General features: G+C 39.8%; 2 protein-coding genes across 10 annotated transcripts in view; one reads left to right on the forward strand and one right to left on the reverse strand.

The window, feature by feature from the left end:
- CSMD1 (CUB and Sushi multiple domains 1) overlaps nt 1-15,040 on the reverse strand; it is a 1,745,606-nt gene that overhangs the window by 480,996 nt on the left and 1,249,570 nt on the right. Inside the window, exon 11 of the mRNA XM_061622907.1 lies at nt 5,645-5,748. Within this exon, the coding sequence (XP_061478891.1) occupies nt 5,645-5,748 (104 nt within the window). The remainder of the gene's footprint in view (nt 1-5,644; nt 5,749-15,040) is intronic.
- LOC133383035 (uncharacterized) overlaps nt 2,222-15,040 on the forward strand; it is a 117,633-nt gene continuing 104,814 nt past the window's right edge. For 4 of the 9 annotated variants that reach the window (XR_009762154.1, XR_009762153.1, XR_009762155.1 and 1 more), the window contains exon 1: nt 2,260-2,653. Coding sequence is in view for 6 of the 9 variants with exons in the window: in XM_061622903.1 (XP_061478887.1) it covers nt 2,572-2,653 (82 nt within the window). In the remaining 3 variants the exon portion in view is untranslated. Of the gene's footprint in view, nt 2,654-15,040 lie in introns of all 9 variants that reach the window. The other 5 variants (XM_061622901.1, XM_061622902.1, XM_061622900.1 and 2 more) reach the window with 3 other exon arrangements.

The following is a 15,040-nucleotide window of genomic DNA, read 5'->3' on the forward strand; positions in this document are numbered from 1 at the left end:
TAAGTAGCAGGCATATAGTTTGCCAATAATGGAAAGGAGGCTAATTGGGCGGTAATTTGCTGGGTCCTCTTTGTTCCCTTTTTTAAATATAGGGATAACTATGGATTCAAGCCAAGACTCAGGGAAGCATCCGGAATTATTGATCAGAGTAAAGAAATTTGCTAGAAGAGGGGCCCACCAAGCTTGGTGCGCCTTCAACATTTCAGAAAGTATGTTATCAGGTCCAGGAGCTTTGCTGGATTTCAAGCTAGCAATCAAATCAATAATTTCTTTTTGGGTTACAGATGGCCAAGTGGGAAGATTTGTTAAATTATCAATAAAGGAAACAGCATTTACAGTCTCGTTGTTTGCAGAAAAATATTTCTCCCAGAGGTATGGGGAAATGTGGCAAGGGGCCGGATTTAGTGGGCTCATAGAACCAGAAATCAGCTCCCAAAAACACTTCGAATTATTTGATCTGGAGGCTTGAATTAAGGCTTCCCAATCTTCATGCATCACCTGCCTTTTTTTGATGACTATCATATGCTTGTAGTATTTTTTGATAATAAAATACTCAGGGGGCAGGGTGGTTAAATTTTGGTGTCGATATTGAAGGTATAGCCGTCTCAGCTGTTTCTTAGCATCAAGACAGTCCTTATCAAACCATCTGGGAAAACCAGTGGTAGGAGGAGCCCTGAAGGAAGAAGATGGTGGGATAATAGAGGCTTTAAGTTTGGTAATTAAGGAGTTATACGCTATTGACGCTAAATATGAATCAGAAGCATGCATGATCTCCCTCTGTAAGGACAGGGCAGAGGGGGAAGTGAGAAATAAGGCCACATTAGAGGCTACTGTGGGAGTCCAAAATGTCCTTTTATGGGTAGGGTGGATTAGATTTGCCATTGGTTTATGGGTAAGGAGCAAGTGACCGCGTTCTGGTAGATAAAAGGAAAAGGTGAGGGGAAGGTGATCACTATCCTGTCTGGAGCCGACAGAAAAGTCCGAAATAAACCTGAACAGGGAATGCGAGATCAAGGCGTAATCGATGACACTGCACCTGAGGCCAGAAATGTAGGTAAATTCCGCACATGAATCTATCTGCTTATGACCGTTCAACATTATTAGGCTGTGTCTAGCAAGGAATCGGTATAAACATATTCCACCATAATTTATCTTGGGGTCCTTGGAAGTCCTAGCATAGCCTGGGAGGTATGGGGCGGTGTCCTCGCCCCCCCAGAGGTTTGAAGCAAATAGCGCATCATTGTGGGGGCCAGACCTGGCGTTGAAATCACCCATAACAATGAGAGGAGCTTTGGGGAATTTAGCCTCGAGTGATGTTAGATAATTGGTAAGAACGTCCCAGTCACAGTCAATTTGTGCCCGAGAGGCATGAGGGGGAATATAAACATTTACTAACAGAAGAGAAAAAGTGCTAAAAGATAATAAAACAGCCTGTGCAATGTTTTTACAAGGGGTTAAACTTATAGAGCGAGCTGTTACAGAAGTAGAAATGAGTATGGCTAGGCCTCCTTTGGGTCTGCCTTTGGAACTGGGTTGGGAATAGGTCGCTGGTAAACATGAACAAGAGAAACCATCCACTATTAATTTAAGGGTACACCACGTCTCCTGTAAGAAAATTAAGTCAAATTTGTTCAGAAAAGTAATAAAGTCAGGAATTTTTTGTTTGGCATTCCACCCTGCAATGTTCCAGGAGAGAAGGTGGAATGTAAACTTAGGTGAGAGAACAGAAACCTGGCATGCATTAATAATTGGATTCGTAGGATGAGAAATTTCCTTTGCTGTATAAGATTTGCAGAGTGAGTGCTGTGGTGTCCTGAAATGAGGGTTTACCATTTTTTCAGGAGATTCACAGGATAGAATCGGGTTTTTAGAATTTAATAAGGGTTGTCAAGTCAGTTCAGGAACCTCATGTACTATCACATCACATATTGTGCTAGGTCTACAAACATTTGAGTAACAATGTGGCAGTACCTTTAAGGGAACTTTCAGAGGAGAAACTTGAATGCTGGAAGGTGAGTTCAGTTCATAGTCCTCCAAGTATCTGGAACATGTCCTTTTTGCCCTTAGATTGTTTAACAGATTCTGCATTTTGTTTATGACCTCACTTTGTTCATTCTCAGTGAATGTATGGAAACTATTTAATAGTTCCTCCTCTCCCTCACAAGCAAAGTCAAATGCAAGATCTTGATTTTCCTTACTGTTTACCAGAGAAGGAGGTGACTGTAACGGAACGAAAATGGGAGCTGGTGGTGGGGAGGAGCTTACTTCATCCAAAATAATAAGATCAGAGTTTATGGAGTTAAGTGTTTCAAAGTTTAATGTTTCTTGTGCTGGGGGAGTCAAAGGGGATAAATTCTTTTCCAGCATAGTTGGTCCTAATGATAGAGAAGAGCAGTTCATGTTTAATGTGCTTTTAAGAGGAAGCTGTTCCAGGAATGGATCCAAGTTTCCAGAGTTTGATATATTTTTGCTGCTGTTCGAGGAAAACTTCCTCCTCTCATGTGAAGAGATAAGGTTTGTTGTTGGAGTTCTCTTTGTGAACAAGGAAATTGGACTGGCCAGGTTTGTGAAATGTCTCTGAACGGATATTCCATGGTAGCTGAGAAGGGATTTATTTGCAATTATCCGTGCTGTTGTCTCAGCCGATTTAAAGGTAAGTAAAGCAGACGTTTTTGTTGAGGGGTTGTAAAGGAATTCCACATACGAGATATCGTCAGGCCGTAAATCCATTACACCTAACGACTGAAGGGCGTAACACACTCTTTGCTTCCTGATGTTTACTTTTTCTTTGATGTTAAGAAGAGGAAGATTCAGCAGTGCAAGTTTGTTTGAATTATATTTGAGAAGCCAATTCCCATTTGTATTCTCTCGTCGTGAAATCTTGTTATTGGTAGAGCATATTCCGCTATAGGACCTCGGGTTGGGGTGAGTAAGTAGCTCTGGAAGATTTGGACTTTTTTTGCTTTCTGGTAAGGCTTTGCAATAAGATCTAGGGGGTGTTCTCGCTGTAGATGAAGCAGATAAATTCTTTGTTTGCGAAGCTGTTTGGTGTTGAGCTTTAAGTACTTTAAAAAGTTTCTGAAAGTTCATCTTCTTACTCCTTGGCGGTTTGTAATTTTTTATGTTTTTGGATTTTTTCTCCTTAGGTGCAATACGAGGTTTCTTTCTGTTTGCACACTTCAGTGTTGTTGTTGTTTTGTGGGGGGGAAGAGTGTAGTTTAGGCTCAAATATAGTTTGGATAGTTCTTCCATAAATGATTTTAGAAGGTTGTTTGTTTCTTCCAAAAAAGCTTTGATGTTTTCAGTCTCTTTTGCCACAATGGCTAATTGTAACTGCAGACATTTTTGGCCAGTTAGAAGTAGTTTTTGGCCAATTTGTGCCAGTTCCGTGGTTTCAGTAACTTCTGTAGAGCAGGCAGCAGATGGCTGTGATTGAGTAAAAATGGGAGTCTGGCTGTCGATGTCTGTAGCATGCACAGTAGACAGAATGTCTAAGGGGGAATGTAAGTCAGTGTCCTTGTACAGAGAGGAAGATGGCGTCTCCTTGCTTTCAGGTACCTGCAGCAGAGAGTTGATCAGACTAGGTGTATGCGTCTGCCCAAAAAGGGGATCTGTGGATGTTCCATACACCAGGCTTTGTATAATTTCTGGGTCATCCCTTGCCTGGAATTCCTCACTCAAGCAGGAACAGAATTGTTCTGTTTCGATTTGGGAAGGGGTTTTCTCAATAGATCGTGACGCATTTCTCTTTGTCTTATCCGCTTTGGTTGGTAAAAAGAAGTTTGTAATTTTAAGCTGTTGATCCCCATTCCCAGATTCTTCCAAAACCTGTTCTGATTTATGGTCATGTTCATAACATCTTTTCCTTGTTTGAACCATTTTAAAAACTATAAGGTTTGCCTTTTAAACTCTAAGATGAACGGAGGTATAATTATAAATTGTTGACTCCAAGGCTAAGTAGTTTTATCTTAGGAATCCTTAGATTTTGTTATGGTAAATTATATTCCTTGAGTTAGTAATGCGAAGCAGAGTTGTGACTCACCGGCTGATAAAGAGTCTGTTTTCTTGCTGATAAAATGGTTCCATAGCCTTCAAAAAATAGGTGTTGTTGATGCTGTTAGGTTCCAGAATAAAAATTTCCAAAGAATATCTCTAAAGATAGCAAAAAAAGAGGCGAGGTGGGTATGAGCTCCAGAGCTCGCTAGTGGACCTGCCTGCCAGCAGCCATCTTCCACCAGCTTCTTATGTGCAAGTTAGGTTTTTTTAAAAGTATCCCTACTCACATTTTAGTTAGTAATGAATCATAACTACATGTTAAATTAAATCATTCCGATTTAGGAGTGGTGAGGTCAGCTTGCCTTATTGGTGTGGAGTTCGGGTAGGTGAGGAAGACGGGGGTAAACAACAGGTATACTGAGGCATTATTGGGCAAAGGGCACCTTTTAGGAAACCACCACTGCTTGTTACATGGGGGGGACCTGGGGGTGCCCTTGTGAACTCACTTGCGCATTGGGGTGAATGCCAGGACAGCAGGGCCACAATGCGGAGGTGGGGTGCACACCCAAGGGTCAGCCAGCAAGGAGGGACAGAATTGCTTCCCCATCCTTGGTCGATGGCTTCTGACATGCCCTGAGGACTGGAGGGATTCTGCCCTACCAGACGGAGTTTTGCCCTCACCTGCCCGAGCGGTTTGAATTGGTTTGATTTAGTTTAATTTCCTTTATTCGGACAATCTGACTGCAGTTCCTCCAAAGGAGGATAGTTATATTTGAATAAATATAACATTTCACCAATATTATGTCTCTGAATCTTCTTTGCGGGTGTGGTGGCAAAGGCTGCAAAGAGAACATTTATTTCCTTGAGCCCAGTATTTAAAAGAAGGCTGTATAACTGAACACAAAACATAGTAAATCCTCTTGTGTGGTAGGAGCATGTTGCACCCCCCCCCCAGCAACAGGAATAGAACAGCCAACACAGAATTTATGGGTGAAATAGGGCCACAATGTTATTGATCAACGCAAGTAAAGTGGGGTTGGCATGGCAATACGGCAAGGATCTGCTTCATTCCAGCAGCCCTTGCTGAGGGAATGCAGAGTCGACCAACATACCGTCGCTGTCTGGGGGCATGCTCTGCCCTACAAATGGCACCCTGCACCAAGGGCTCGAGGCTTGGATTGACTGGCAGGTGCATGTCATACCCCCCTTTAACAATGGGAATAACACAGCCAACACAGGTTTTATGATGAAATAGGACCACAACTTTATTGAATAAAGCACGTAAAGCAGGGTTACTTTATGTGGCAGCAGGGCAAGGATTTTCATGCTAAAATTAACAGTAGGCCTTTTAACAATCTTAAGACAAAAGACATTATCTCCACCCTCCATCCCCCAAAGTCTGATCTGTACAATGTTAACAGTTTTTGCATGAAAAGTTTTTACTTGCTCTCAATTATTATTTTTTTAGGTTATGTCTTATCCTAGTGAAAATTTCCTGCTCCCTATATGTACTTTCTGAGTGGTTTTTAGACTGAAAAATTCCTGTTCACTTTCAACCAAAAATAATTAAAAATGAAGGATAAAAGGAGGGAACCTTCCTTAGAGAATGTAATACGAAAAGTAAAAATGAAAAATGACATGCACTTACACATACAACACTGTTCTGGTATCTCCCACTTTTCCAGCATCTCCTACTGTCAGGGTGTCATACCCTCTTTCCAGCTCAAATTCTTCAAACGCAAGCTTTATGACCTATTAGAATTAGAAAGGAACACATTTGTCAGCTACATTTTTGCAAGTATGCTTTAGAGTGCAGTATACATTTGACCAAGCTGAGGATATTTAATCATTGTAGCAGTGTTTTAGCAATTACAATTTTTGATAGTAATTCTTTTTCTAATCAAATAGAATTTTTAATCAAGTAAATACAGAGAAATGTATTTGTCACTGAAAATTAATGTTGCGGGTTGCAAGACTACACAAATATATAGAATGACAACTAGATGTATATTTTTATTATTTTTCTAAGCCTCACATTATAAAAGTTGACCATTTTTAAAGTCTGGACATGCATTTCTATACACATTCAGAGTTTTAAAAATGATATACTACAATGATGTGGAGAGCTAAAATAAAAATTGCAAATGTTATATATAGAAAGATTTACCTTTTAAAAGTGAAAAGTTAAATAAGTTTATATTATAATGCAATATACTATAATAATTAAAAAGTGAAGGGATATGAAAAGAGTTTAGAAAAAATCAGTTTCATGTAAAAGCAAAGAAGGGTGTGCACAGTAAGTCAAATTATCTATAACACCACAAGAAAAAAAATTCATCATTATTCAAACCACCATTTTTATTTCCTTCCTTCCTTCCTTCCTTCCTTCCTTCCTTCCTTCCTTCCTTCCTTCCTTCCTCTTCTTCTTTTGTTATTAAACCATCATCCATCTTCTATCCTCCAAAATATTTACCACTTGCATTATAGGTCATGATAGTATTCAATATATATATATATTAGCCCAAATTGCATTTAACTGGAAGAAGAAAAACTAAATGCTCAGTAACTATTTACAGATGTAAATAGCTCCACCGCATTCAATTGTCATTCAGGATCCTCTGGGTTGGCTGCATGCCGCCTCAGTCAGGAGCTCACAGGGATCAGAAAGTAAAAGCCTGCTCTCCCAAATACCTCTATTGGTGAGTAAGCCCTCTCCATTGACTTCTATTGCAAATATTCTCTTAGACCGACCTTTTTCCCCAGTGTACTTTTGCCTCTATTGTGACCTGTTGGAGCACTCCAAACACAACTTGGATGTGCCCTAACTCCCCTCCCCTTGGCCCCTCCCCTGACACATCCCCAACATACCCCTTTTTCAGGTCTTACGGCAGCTTACACTGGCTCCACTTATGCCAGTCTCAGTTGAGTCAGGCTGAGGGACTTTCACCAGCGTAGGCCGACTGAGCTGGGACCCAGCCAGCTCAGCAGGAGATCCACTGTATCCAACTCCCCTCAGCTCGGCATAAATGCAAGTTGGATTGCGTCCTAAATTGCTTAAGGATTTTGTCCCCTTGGCATTTTTCAGATGGGTGAGAATTCCTCTGACACAGATCAGGTCCATGTAATCTGCTGGTTCATGGAAAAGACTCACAAGGTCTCTCTTAATTGTCAACAACTGCTGTTTCAGAGAATTATATTAGTACTGTACTATACACAGCAATGATAATATGGCTTACAAAACAACATATTACACTTTTTTAACAAAATCTGGAAAGTGTATAATTGAGGTTTCAGTGGACTGTAGTTGTTAGGGCATATCAGCAGTACTAGCTCCCAGTGTGGCTATTCAACACAACTCCCCTGATGAGGTCCTTCTTCCTTCCTCCTCTTGCAAGCTGGATGCCACAGATTTCTTCTTCTGCTTGCTTTTGTGCAGCAAACACACCAGGAATTAAGGGACCCTGGGACTTGGAGTTCTTCAGGAAGCATGTCACACAGGACGACATACTTCTTTCTGAGACTCAAAACTACAACTCCTAGAGTTTCCAAGCTCCCTCTCTCTTTCAAATACACCTCCTTGCTAAACCTGCACAGTCAGACCGGCTTCCTTTGGGTCTTTTCTTTCCTTCCCCTGGGGTGCACATAGGAGTAGCCCATAGAAAATAATGTATGATCAATATCGAAAGACTAAATAATGTCTGATTAATTAAATGTTTTCCTGAGAAGCATATGTCATTCGATTTAGATAAGCTTATACTGTAACTAACTTAAGACCCATTATTATAGTAATATACCAACTACCATGACTCACTCCCTTTAGGATGCACACCTTAATGTGGTGAGGAGGTTTGAGAGTGTTGAAGAAGCTAAGAGCAATGCAATCAAGAGTCTTGACCAAAAGGCTAAACACCTAGCAGGGGCACCCAAGGCGGAATGGTTTGTTCACCGCCCTGAGAGCTATTTCGCTAAGGGCGGTATATAAATTGAAATAATAAATAAATAAAATAAATAAAAGCTGAGACACCAGACTAAGATGCATCCAAACTCAGAGGAAGGCAATGGTAAACCACCTCTGAATACCTCTTACCACAAAAACCTTATGAACAGAGTATTCAAACTGCAACACAAGATAGTGCTGGAAGATGAGACCCCCAGGTCAGAAGGCACTCACCGAGCTACTGGGGAAGAACAAAGGACAAGTACGAGTGGCGCTCTGACTAATGATGCAGCTGGGTCAAAGCTGAAAGGAAGCCCAGAGGCTGATGCGCACAGATGTGAAAGAAGAGTCCGGAGTTGTACGACTTACACAATAGGAACATGGAATGTGAGAAGCATGAACCAGGGAAAGTTAGAAATTATCAACCAAGAAATGAAATGTATCAACATTACAATACTTGGCATGAGTGAATTAAAATGGACGGGAATGGGACATTTTCAATCAGGCAACTACAAAATATTTTATGCAGGAAATGAGAAAGTAAGAAGAAATGGGGTTGCTTTAATAGTGAGAAGTGATATAGCAAAAGCAATTAGGAGCTACAACGCAAGGTCTGAGTGAGTGATATCAATGAGATTAAACTGGAAACCTATTAACATAGCCATCATCCAAGTCTATGCTCCAATGCAGAAGAAGAGGAATTAGAGAGATTTTATGTAGAAGTACAGGAGGAAATTGATCACACACCAAAACAAGATGTGCTGATAATCATGCGGGATTGGAATGCAAAAGTAATGAACAGAGAAGAACTAGGAATTATGGGGAAAGGGGCTTAGGAGACAGAAATGAAGCAGGAGAAAGACTTATCAAATTCTGAGAAGCCAATAATTTGTTTCTTGCGAACACATTTTTTGAACAACCGAAAAGAAGACTGTACATGTGGACATCACCGAATGGTCAATATAGGAATCAAATTGATTATATAATTGGTAGCAGAAGATGGAGAAGTTCCATATTTCTGCAAAAACAAGACCAGGAGCAGATTGCGGTACAGATCATTAACTGGTTGTATCGAAAATCAGAGTAAAGCTAAAGAAGAAGAACAAAGCAACCATAATGCCAAAATACATTTAAATAACATCCTAGAAGAATATAAAGATCAAATAAGGAACAGGTTTGAGGATTTAAACTATAAAGTCAGAGAGATTATCAGGGAAGAATGCAAAAAGACAATACCTCTAGTTAAAAAGAGAGAAAGCCCTCAATGGATGACTGACGAAACTCTTAAAATGGTTAAAGAAAGAAGGAAAGAAAAAGAAAAAGGAGACAGAAACATGGTCAGAACCCTAAACGCTACAATACAGCGACTAGTACATAGGGACAAAGAGAACTATTACAATAGTTATGGTATAGAAATAGGACAACAAAAAGGGAAGAACAAGAGCCCTGTTCCAAAAGATTAGAGAAATGAAAGGGAAATTTAAACCAAGAGTAGGGATGTTGAATAATCAACAGGAAAACACACTGACTGATCAAGATGAAATAAAAGGAAGATGGAAGAAATACACTGAAGAACTCTATAAAAGAGAAGCCAGGGTGACAGACTAATTCACGGAGGAACCATACAATGAAGAACCAGAAATTTTAGAATGTGAGGGGAAAGCTGCTCTTAAAATACTTGGAAGAACCAAATCACCAGGAACTGATGGCATACCAATAGAGTTGCTACAAACTACTGAGACTGAATCTGTCCAAATTTTGACAAAAATTTGTCAAGAAATATGGAAAACTAAACAATGGCCCACAGACTGGAATATCTATCCGAGTTCCAAAGAAAGGGGATCCCAGGGAATGCAGTAATTATCCAACTATTGCCTTAATATACCATGCAAGTCAAGGTAATGCTCAAGACTCTACAGCACAGGCTCTTACTATATATGGAGCGAGAAATGCCAGACATCCAAGCTGGATTTAGAAAGGGAAGAGGCACCAGAGATCATACCACAAACATATGTGGGATAATGGAACGGACCAAGGAATTTCAGAAGAAAATCACCCTGTGCTTTATAGATTACAGCAAAGCCTTTGACTATGTAGATCATGAAAAGCTATGGAATGCTTTAAAAGAAATGGGGGTACCACAGCATTTGACTGTCCTAATGCACAACCTATACTCTGGACAAGAGGCTACTGTAAGGACAGAATATGGAGAAACCAATTGGTTCCCAATCAGAAAGGGTGTGATACAGGGGTGTATTTTATCACCCTATTTGTTTAATCTATACGCAGAACATATCATACGGAAAGCGGGATTGGACCAAGATGAAGGAGGTGTGAAAATTGGAGGGAGAAATATCAATAATCTAAAATATGCAGATGATACCATACTACTAGCAGAAACCAGGAATGATTTGAAACGAATGCTGATGAAAGTTCAAGAGGAAAGCACAAAAGCAGGACTACAGCTGAACGTCAAAAAGACTAAAGTAATGACAACAGAAGATTTATGTAACTTTAAAGTTGACAATGAGGACATTGAACTTGTTAAGGATTATCAATACCTTGGCACAATCATTAACCAAAATGGAGACAATAGTCAAGAAATCAGAAGGCTAGGACTGGGGAGGGCAGCTATGAGAGAACTAGAAAAAGTCCTCAAATGCAAAGATGTATCACTGAACACTAAAGTCAGGATCATTCAGACCATGGTATTTCTGATCTCTGTGTGTGGATGTGAAAGTTGGACAGTGAAAGAAGTGGATAAGAAAAAAATAAACTCATTTGATATGTGGTGTTGGAGGAGAGCTTTGTGCATACCATGGACTGCAAAAAAGACAAATAATTGGGTGTTAGAACAAATTAAACCAGAACTGTCACTAGAAGCTAAAATGATGAAACTGAGGTTGTAATCCTTTGGACACATCATGAGAAGACACAATTCACTAGAAAAGACAGTAATGCTGGGGAAAACAGAAGGGAGTAGAAAAAGAGGAAGGCCAAACAAGAGATGGATTGATTCCATAAAGGAAGCCACAGACCTGAACTTACAAGATCTGAACAGGGTGGTCCATGACAGATGCTCTTGGAGGTTGCTGATTCATAGGGTCGCCATAAGTCGTAATCGACTTGAAGGCACATAACAAAACCATGACTCAACTGTTATTTCTGAATGTCATCCTTTTTTTTCTATATAAATTGTGTGAAAATTTTTCTTTTTCAATAAAAATATAGGGTGGATCAAGACTTGCCCTCCTTACCCCACACTGCAACCTCCAACACCACCTCCCGTTCTGTTCCAGGCTTTTTGGGGGGCAGGGTGGAGAGAGCTTCATTGGGAAGGAGAAATCTGTGAAAGTTGCCTGATGCAGAGTTCTGCGCTCTGATAGTCTAGATTCAACCACAGATTTTTGTTTGTTTTTCTTTTTGCTTGAAGTGAAGGAACATGGGATTATAAAATAATTTTGACTGGGTATCATCATGTCCCTCTCCCCCAACAGAAGAAATCAGCAAAGACAAGAGTTCCTACTTTTTCTTTCATGTGAAAACCTTTAAAAAAGTTTTAAAATATTTAAACACAACCCATTTGAATGGAAGGAGAGTGAAGCACACACATGCAATTGAGCACTGGATATGGGATGGGATGGGGATGTGAACCTGAGGGCTTAATTTCAATAAGCTGTCCTTTGCTACAACTTGCAGCATGGGACATCCAAACCAGGATCAGCCCTTCTTCTAATGTGCAATATTAACACTGCAGAGCTGCTGTAACTCTCTTCTAGTCATACACTACACCCTTGGCAATATGGGCAAACATGGGCCTATCCTTGAAGACAATCTGGAAGCTACAGCTGGTGCCCAGTGCCCAGCTGATGCTGGTGAGCACAGCCAAAAAAGATCATATCACCCTGATCCTGAAAGCATTAAACTTGTCAGTGAGCTATGGAGGCCAGTTCAAGGTTTAGTTATACAAAGCCCTACATGACTTGGGACCCAAGGATTTGAGGGAGTGTCCAAATGACCCAGGAATTACAATCAGGAGGAGATATCCTGCATGTGGTCCCATCCATAACAGAAGTTAAGAGTGTGGTAACACACAAGACAGGATATCCTCAGTGGTGGTGTCCCATCTATGGAACTTCCCCTTGAGAGACATTCTGTCTGTCCCTGCAGCCTTGTTTACTGATTACTATTTGGTTTATGGTAAGCCACTTTATGCTCCAATATAGAGTAAACACATCAAATAAATAAATAGATAAAAGAATTGTATTAACATTGGCAAATCAATGTTTAAAATATTTACAAACTTTTAAAGATAGCTCACCAAAGAAGACAGGAGTCAGAAAGAGCAGGAACACCAGGGTTTTTTTTGCTTTTTTGGAGGGAGGGTGAACTACTGCCCAATCTCAGCTATGCTAAAATCCTTGGTTTCTCTGTTGATTTTCTGCTGCCAGATCGTGTGATCAGTTGTGAATTTAGTACTGTATGTGTGTGTTGTTCAATTTTGTGAGGAAAAATAACTCCCCTCTGTCTGTCTGGTGCAAACCATTTCAAAAATACAAACAACATACCAATTTCTCATTTGGTTACCAACCTTTCTAAGTGGACAAATGTTTCAAAATAATGAATGTGATGTGCTTTAAGAACAATTTTAAAATATCTCCAGTGCCACAATGCCTGTGCACTGGTGAATATTTACAGTTGTGTTGAAGAGGGTAAAAAATAAAAAATATTTTAATGGAATCCAAACTATGCTAGCTAGTTAATATGTAACTGGGACAAATATTACAATCAAATCATATTCAAATTTACTTGACCATATGCCAGAGTTCAATTCCAGTGATCTATTACATGTGGGTATATTATAATTTGTGTTTGTTTACATAGTCTGTACTCCTATACCCACACTTAATTATTGTTTCTGTAGAAAATAACTTTAAAGGCAATACCACAAGGGTTGAATAATACATTTTTATACCTTCTCAGTCCCTAGGTGAGGGCAATGATTAGCATGAAAAAATAATTTCTAATACAGCAGCTGGTGACAGCAGCCACCATTTGTGGGATGGAGTGCATCACCCTGGCAATGGGCATGTTGACCCTTGTGAGGCCACCAAACATCTCAGGTGATCTTGTGAGAGGCAAGAAAGGGGTGAGGCATCACTCAGTACTTGATTCCTTGGTTGTAGTGTGCGAGTGGGACTGGCAGTGGGTTGGGAAGCACTTCTCCCCTCCCTCGTGGTAGAAATGTCATTGGGCAGAATCAAACATAAAGAGGGACCCCCATAAGGAGTTTGGTGCGGAAGACATATGAGCAATGCCCCTGCTTGGGTGGGGCCAGGTCTCATACAGCATGCACCCTCTCCCACTGGTTGTATAGCAGGAGCCCAAGTATCCTGGCTTAATAATAATAATAATTTTATTTATTTTATTTATTTTAATTTAATTTATTTAATTTATGGCTTGCATCACACCTGGGATCTAAATGCTCTGCAACTCCCATGGGTGCTCCCACCTGAGCTGCTTGCCAGGTGGGAAATGTTCCCTCAGTGCAGGGCTGAAGAAAGCTAGATCCTCACCCTACTGACATGCCAATTTCACTTGTTCACTGTAATCAATAAAATTGTGGCCTGATTTCACCCACCCCAAACCACTGTTGGGTCAGTTATTTCCTGGAGTTAATAGTGGATGCAGCATTCACCTGCCACACACCAAAAATTCAGTTATTTCCTCTCAGTAGTAAAAATCTTCACATCAGAAGGTGGTATCCAATGCACTCATTCCATTAGCACAAGGATTACCACTTGTGCAACAGAACCTCTGCACTCTCATCTCTCCCCATCTCATGTGCACTCACTCCTCCCCAAATCTGCTCCAGAGGGTTCAGCAAACCCCCAGGACAGATTGAGGGTGCACATAGGGAGAGGAGAGGGAGGGGACGTTCTGTTGCACAGCCAAAAGTCCTTACACTAATGGAACAAGTTTGTTGAATACCACCCAATACCTTTAGCAGGATTGGGACCTATTTCAGTTAGTCAATATGAAAAAGAAAATAGAGTTTTGATTAAGAATTGTTTGTGGAGTTGCCAGCTCAAGAGCACCTGATGCTTCCTTTATGATAAGAATAATTCAGTACTATCTAAATCATTTATAGAAATGATTTTTTTTCTTATTGAAATTTTAATTCTCCCACCAAACTTTACTGACCATCAAAAATGATCAGCCATTTTGGATCTTAAGAAATGTAATTAATATTTACTCACAACTTAACACATCCATTCTAATAATATATTTTAAAACTAGTGCAACTTTCTTAGAGCCTACCACCAAAGTCCATGAAAGCTAATCATTTTGAGGCTGATCTTAAAAACAAAAAGTTGAAAGAGATTCTACCACATGACCTTTTACATTTGTTCTAATTATCAATGGACTGAGAAACAAATAATTCAGAAGTGTAATACAATGCCTTCACCACATAAAAATACATCATTTAATATTCATAATCAGATTCTGAAATATTTATTTATTTATTAAATTCACCTTCCCCCAAAGGAGTCCAGAGTGGCTGTGTCTGAGAAATGTCAGAATATTGTGTTTATAATTTACAGTGACTTGGATCTAATGGAACAGCTATATATGAGTGGTGAAAGAAGCTGCAGAACAAAGGGGGTGGTGGGGAATCCCTTTCTATGAGTTAAACTCTGTTCACAGTATTTAGTATCCACTATTCAAAGTACTTATACTCCAAGCCAGGATTTGACTAGTGTACTGAAATTTGCTAAACACATTCTTAAAGGTATTGCAGTAGCTCAAAAGCAGCATCTAAAGAGAGTTTGTATTTCAAATGTGTATTACAAATAGCATAATCCATTAAAATAATTTGAATTATATTCAAATAACAAGAGTTCAGAGGGAAGGTAATGGAAATTAAGGCTTCTGACGGTAATTCAATAGAATTTGCAGAAAATGTACAGTGTAATCCTTTATCTCTGGTGCCATAGCCAAAGCCACCTTATCATAAAACACCAACTGACAATTAAAAAGTTATTTTTCTGACTTCATAGCTTTAAAGCTCCATTGCTCTTTACCCCCTGTAAAAATATTTTTTCC

The sequence above is a fragment of the Rhineura floridana genome, chromosome 4 (assembly GCF_030035675.1).
Source record: "Rhineura floridana isolate rRhiFlo1 chromosome 4, rRhiFlo1.hap2, whole genome shotgun sequence".
NCBI lineage: Eukaryota > Metazoa > Chordata > Lepidosauria > Squamata > Rhineuridae > Rhineura > Rhineura floridana.